At 50.3% G+C, this 7,026-nt stretch overlaps 1 protein-coding gene across 1 annotated transcript in view; it reads right to left on the bottom strand.

The window, feature by feature from the left end:
* P2RX2 (purinergic receptor P2X 2) overlaps positions 1 to 2,039 on the bottom strand; it is a 5,631-nt gene extending 3,592 nt beyond the window's left edge. Inside the window, exon 1 of the mRNA XM_077763609.1 lies at positions 1,944 to 2,039. Within this exon, the coding sequence (XP_077619735.1) occupies positions 1,944 to 2,039 (96 nt within the window). The remainder of the gene's footprint in view (positions 1 to 1,943) is intronic.
* Between the last annotated feature and the right edge of the window lie 4,987 nt (positions 2,040 to 7,026).

Genomic DNA, 7,026 nt, shown 5'->3' with positions numbered 1-7,026 from the left:
GGGTCACACAGCTCTGAATCCTCTTCTTCGCCCCAACAGGCCCTTTGCTTGAGCTACGGGTGCGCTCTGAGCCGTCAGTTCTTGCGCCTCCTCCACCCAATCGCCCAGCCCTCGCGTCTGTCCTGGACTGTGGCTAAGGCTCCTAACTGTGCTTTGATCCACTTCCACCTGCACGAGAATGAAGTTAGACAGACCCCCTCCTCACATCATATACAAAAACTAACTCAAAATGCATCAAGTACCTAAATGTAAGAACTAAAACCATAAAACTCTTGGAAGAAAACATGAGAATAAGCATTTGTGGAGTTAGATTTGGCAACGGATTCTTAGAACTGACAAAAATATAAGCAAAAAAAAAAAAAAAGATAAATTGGACTTCACCAAAATTAAAAACGTCTGTGCTTCAAAGGACACCGTCAAGAAAGTGAAAAGATACCCCATAGAATGGGAAAAAATATTCGCAAGTCACATATGTGATAAGGGGGTTGTATCTAAAAAGACTCTTGCAAGTCGTAACAGTATGACAAATAGCCAATTTAAAGAATGGACCAAGTATCTGAATAGAAATTTTTCCAGAGAAAATGTACAAATGGCTATTAGTACATGAAAGAAGACAACATCATTAGCCAGGAGGGAAATGCAAATCCTACCCCTAGGAAAGCTATGACAGAGGTTATTCCACCTAAAGGTGAAATGAAAACATGTGTCCACACGGAAACCTGCACATAAATGTTCATTGCATTATTCGTAATGGCTGAGATTGGAAACAGCCCAAATGTCTATCAGCTGATGAATGAATAAATGATACGTGGTATATCCATACAATGGAATATACTCCTGCAATACATGGAATGAAGTACCTTATATGTGCCATATGTTACAACATGGGCAAGCCTAGGAAATACCGTGCTGAGTGAAAGAAGCTAGTCTCCAAAGACGACCTGTTGTACCCTCCATTTATATGAAATGTCCCAAACAGGCAGCTCTATAGGGAGAAAGCAGATTAGTGGTGCCAGGGGCTGGGCGAAGGGAGCTGGGGGTCAGGGCTATGGGAACCTCTTGCTGCCCGGGTGCTGTGCTGGGAGGGGCCATGGCTCCCTGTCGCCTGTAGCCTGGGGGTGACAGAGACCCTGCCCCTGGGCCTGTGTGTGCTGGTGTTAGCAGAGAGGGCCCTGGAGGGAGTGGCTGGTTAGTCTGTCTACCATGGTTACAGGAACACAGGGTACATGGCTTTCCACTGGCCAGGGTCTGGTCACCGCATGTATCTGATGCAGTGACCAGTCTGACCCCAACAACCAAGAGGAGCACACATCCTTACTCAACATCTGGCACGCTGACCGGGTAACAGAAGGGCCAAAGGGAGCTTCAGCCAGAGGCGATGAAAACTTGCAATGAGGTGTGGTTAGAGTATGAAAAAATCTGGGCCCAATCGTGATTCAGGTAGGTGAGCTGGCAGAGAACAGCTCACCCAGGAGCTCCCATGGCAGGAACGCCTGGGCTCAGAGCAGAGCGCAGAGGTGGGGCCAGAGCAAGACAGTTGTGTGTACAGGATGCTTGGAAGCCTAGGGCACAGGGTTGGAGGAAGAAAAGACAGGAAGTGATGAATAGTTGAAGAAAATTATCTGATTTGAGCAAAGACTTGTATCTGCATGTGGGTATGACTTGTTGGGTCCCAGGCAGGATGATTTTTTTTTTTTAATGTTTATTCATTTTCATGAGAGAGACAGAACACGAGCAGGGGAGGGGCAGAGACAGAGAGGGAGACACAGAATCTGAAACAGGCTCCAGGCTCTGTGCTGTCAGCACAGAGCCCGATGCGGGGCTCGAAGTCACAAATCATGAGATCATGACCTGAGCCGAAGTCGGACGCTTAATCAACTGAACCACCCAGGTGCCCCAGGATGATTTTTTAAAAAGGTGCCTGGGCAGGGAGGGTGAGATACCTGAATTGCAGGGATGAAGAGACAGAGAGCATCTGCATCTGCCTCTTTCTGCTTCCTCGCAGGCGGAGCTCCACGCTGGTAGCCACGGGCAGGCATTCCGTCCCCTGAATGTGTGCAGTGTGTTTTCCTTATGTTTTCTCGGAAGAAAAGGTATGCTATAGAGTCTCAAGTTTGTCCCAGAATTTATTGATTTCTTGAGATGAGATTTCTGGCCTGTGTCGTTAGGAATATGCGTCAAGCTGCAAGGAGAGCTCGAGGGCCCCTGGGAAGGTTCCAGTTACTAGAAGACACATAGTCTCTCACATTTAGTGCAGAGTCTATGTTTGATTGGTTTCGGGAGACTCCAAACACTTACTGTGAAGTTTATACAAGGTGTCTGGAAGCCTACTGGGCAGAAAAATTAAGAAACCAAATGGGAGTGCCTGGCTTGCTCAGTCAGTAGAACATGTGACTCTTGATCCTGAAGTTGTGAGTTCAAGCCCCACACTGGGCACAGAACTTACTTTAGAAAGGGGGTGGGTGGGCACCTGGGTGGTTCAGTCGGTTGAGTGTCTGATTTTGGCTGAGGTTATGATCTCTAAGTGTGAGTTTCAGCTCCACATCGGGCTCTGTGCTGACAGCTCAGAGCCTGGAGCTGCTTCAGATTCTGTGTCTCCCTCTCTCTGCCCCTCCCCTGCTCATGCTCTGTCTCTCTCTCTCTCTCAAAAAACAAAACAAAACAAAAAACAAACAAAAAAAATTTAAAAATTCTCAAATTTATAATTTGGATAATACTTTCAAATAGGTTAAAGAAATTAGTCTTAGGAGGACTGAGTCTGATAATTTTTTTTTTTTACTTAAAAAGGCATTTTACAAGTGAAAAACGTTATTCAACTGAATTCTAAAATGTTTGGTTAACAGGAAATATTACCCTATGGCAAGTATGGAGTAAAAATATCTATACATAACAATGTAAAAACAGCCAAGTTACAACTAAAAGTCCCAAATAAAAGTAAAATTAGATTTCCTTTTCTAAACAGCTTTATTGAGATAAAATTCACATGCCATACAATTTACCCACTTGGAGCATAGAATCCATTGTTTTTAGTATATTTATGGGGTTGTACAAACATCACAATCTAATTGAGAACACTCACCGCTCCTAGAAGAAATGCGAGACCCATTCCGAGCCCCCATGCTGCTCCCCGCGACCCCAGCCGCCCTTGGAGGACCCCGGGCCCTCGTGGCCAGATGCCCGGCCGCATCGCCGAGCCGCCCGGACCCTGCGGGGACCCTGGTGCGCCCGGCCAGCCCCCAGGGCCCGGGGGATGATGGCGACAAGCTGCCCTTTCAGGCCTCGGAGTTCTGGGGGGCGTTGTTAACGCTGTGTGGACGCGGACCCTGTGACACCCCAGTCACCACGGACCGGGTCGCTCTGGGTTCCTGGCCCCGCACCTGCCCCTCACCCCCGCCCCGCCTCACCCACCTCGGTCTTAATCCATCTACCTCCTTCTACCCAATCTCTGTTGCCACGACCATTTCCCAAACTAGACCAAGCAGTCGTAGGGGGTGGGGGACGGGCACACGCCACCTTTCCCTGGACAGAGCCTGGCCCGTAGTCAACAGTAAGTACACGTTTACTGAATGAATAATGTCAGCAGAGAGAAATGAAGGCCACCCGCAGTGGGAACTCCGGGCCATCGATCCGGAGCTGGGAGTCCACCCCTGGCTCTGATCCCCTGGCCCACAGCGGAGGGCGCGGATGCTGGTGGGGGCCAGCCTGGTGCAGGTGCCCCCAGGGACCCGTTGGTGGGGGGAGCGGGCGCATCGCACTAGATGGGTTAGGGGCATATGTGACTGGTCCTGAGTCGGAAGAGGGGAAAGCCTCAGGAAGCCACAGTCGGTGACCCAGCGCTGGCTGTCCGGCCCGGTTGGGCGGCAGCGGCTGTGGTCGGCTTCCTGGGCTCCTGCGTGGCCCAGCCACGTCTGCTCCATGCAGTCCTTCCTGCCCAGTGCGGAGACTCTGGTCAGCTGGAAGGTGGGGCCAGGAAGGAGGTAAGAGAGGAGAGCGGGCCTTGCGCCTCTGAGTCTGCGGCACTTTGCCTGGGACTTCCTTGGCCTTGGTCCTGCGGATTCTCCTGGGGTCTGGGGTCTGTTCTGGAGTCACGGCTTGTCCGGTCTCGCTTACAGAGGGGCAGGTGGGGCCCACAATAAAAAGGTAGGACCACTGGACCCTTGAGCGATTATCAGCGGCCAGGGGTTTTCTGCAAGCACTGTCCAGCCTGGCGCGTGCGCCCGCGTGGTCGGCTTCCCCGCGTGTGCGTGTGTGGAGGCTGCTGCAGCAGGCCGCCGTGCGGGCCGGGCCACGCCGCCTTTCCTTGGAGACGGGGGAAGAGGCAGGGCAGGTAAGGCCCAGTGTGAGGGGTTCGTGCTCGAATATGGGAGTCACAGTTCAGGGAATAATTTTTTGGTATCTGTAAGTTTTGGCAAGGTTTGGTGTCAAGCTTTTTTTTTTTTAATGTTTATTTATTTTTGAGAGAGAGAGTGCGCATGAGGGAGGCGGAGGGGCAGAGAGAGAGGGAGACACAGAATCCAAAGAAGGCTCCAGCCTCTGAGCTGTCAGCACAGAGCCCAACTTGGAGCTCGAACTCGCAAACCGTGAGATCATGACCTGAACTGAAGTCAGACGCTTAACTGACTGAGCCACCCAGGCGCCCTGGCATCAAGCTTTTATTTGCCAGAGTGAGATACTATGGAATCATGTTTTGGAGTTGAGGTTTGGAAGGAAAAACTGTGGAAAGATGTCTGCTCTGAGAGATTTATAAACAAATACCCAAGAAAAGAGACTGCATATATTTAAAAGAATATTTAAAAATAAACGGGGGCATGGGGCGCCTATGTGGCTTAGTCGGTTAAGCGTCCGACTTTCCGACTTTCGCTTAGGTCATGATCTCGCGGTTCGCGGGTTCGAGCCCCGCGTCGGGCTCTGTGCTGACTGCCAGCTCGGAGCCTGGAGCCTGTTTCAGTCTGTGACTCCCTCTCTCTCTGACCCTCCCCTGCTCACGCTGTCTCTCTCTCCTAGAAATAAATAAGAAAAAAAAACATTTAAAAAAAAAAATAAACGGGGGCAGTGAATGCCCTGTTCTTCAAGTTCAGGAACAGCTATGCCTCCAGGGCCTCTAAGCAGCACCTGTGGCCTCTGATTTACCGTGGTAAGATACGCATAAAAATTTCCCATCATAACCACCGTAATGGGTGTAGTTCAGGGGCACCGGGTACCCACACACTGCCTACCGGGGCCACCGCCCACCCCTAGCACTTTCTCATCGTCCGGGACTGGGGCTCTGCCACACTCCACACCGGCTGCGGCCCAGCCCCGGCGCCCGCCATCTGCCCTCTGCTGCCACGACTCTGTCTGCTCTAAGGCCTGCCTGGGAGTGGGATCCTGCATGTCTGCCGTTCTGGGACTGGCCTGTTTCACTCAGCATCATGTCCAGGTTGTAACACGTGTCAGAATTTCCTTCCTTTTTAAGATGAATTACATTTCATCGTATGGATGGACTACATTTTGCTTATCCTTCACCCTGAACACCAGGGCTGTGCCCACCTCTTGGCTGCTGGCCGTGCTGCTGCTGTGGGCGGGGTGGGCTGCTCCATGTGGACGGTGGGTTCCCGTGGCACGTGTGTTTGACTGATCGGGCACTTCAGGCCCAGTTTATAAGACTGAACTTCTCAAGGGCCCATGAGAAATCCGGGACCATAAAGGTTATTCCCCCCTGTTCACAGTACAAAAACACATGGCAAGTTTGAAATTCTTAAATATTCAAGTTGTGATTTAAGTTTAGCTTTTATATGGTTATATTAATCACATTCTTTACATTTGATATGATATGGAAGCAAGGCTTTCAAGATTGATCCAATGGCTATGAGGTGGCCCATTTATCTTTGAGACTGTTTATCCGACTCCATTGTCTAGTGTCATTTCTCTGGAACGTGTGCTTAGGGGCATCTGAGAGCCTTGACCTGCGGTGAGTGAGGGGACAGAAAGGGTTCCCACAGGGGCGCCTGGGTGGCTGAGTCGTGCCGGGAGCCGCACCGGCCTCTCCGGGTGGCAGTCACAGCAAGGAAATGGCAGTGTTTGCAGCTCCTGCCGTGAGAAATGAAAACTGGGATCTCCTTCTGCTACTACTGGCTCATGTTGGGGATAAGCCTGCTGGTGTTGACCAGGCCTCACAATATTCCTATCAGACCCATATTCTGAACACAGATCCCTCATAAGGAAAAGCATATTCCTGCCTTTACAAAAGAGACTTTAGACGAAAGCTCTGTGGGAGATTGTCAAAAGGCTCTTCCTATGGGCCTTGCAGACCTAAGACTTAGATAATAAAGGGGGTTAAGAACACAAGACTTACCACTGAGCCTGGCCTGAGACCAAGAGCCTATTTCGGGGTTCAGGGCAGAGCACAGTTACTACATACATCTGTGCTAATTGGTGAAACCTGGCCGTCCCTTCCTCAAGGCCTGCATCCCACAAACACCCTCCCTTCCACTGGCAGCGGGGATGAGGACAGATAAGAGCAGCTAAAACATAAACCCAGGGGCAAAGACGGACACATTCAGGGCCCCCATGGTAGTTTCCACACACAAACCAATTCAGAAACATTCATCCTCTTGAGAGCCAGACAGAATGACTCCTAGCTGATCTATATACAATTTAAGCTGCATGTTGTCCTGTTTTTCACTAAGAGCATCCTGTTAATTCCTTGGTTGTAAATTCACTATGACTGGGATAATTCTGCAGAACATCAAAAACTTGTTATGGCAAAAGGCCTCCCATTGTAGAAATTCCTTTCTCTGACTTCATGTTGTTGCTGAACCTTTATTTTATTTTTTTTTATAATGTTTTTTTATTTACTTCCAGGAGAGAGAGAGAGACAGCGTGAGCAGGGGAGGGTCAGCGAGAGAGGGAGTCACAGACTCTGAAACAGGCTCCAGGCTCTGAGCTGGCAGTCAGCACAGAGCCCGACGCGGGGCTCGAACCCACAAACCGCGAGATCATGACCTGAGCGAAAGTCGGACGCCTAACCGACTAAGCCACCCAGGC

This window comes from Crocuta crocuta, unplaced genomic scaffold, assembly GCF_008692635.1.
Source record: "Crocuta crocuta isolate KB4526 unplaced genomic scaffold, BGI_CrCroc_1.0 scaffold114, whole genome shotgun sequence".
Lineage (NCBI taxonomy): Eukaryota > Metazoa > Chordata > Mammalia > Carnivora > Hyaenidae > Crocuta > Crocuta crocuta.
This window is presented reverse-complemented; position numbering and strand designations above follow the sequence as displayed.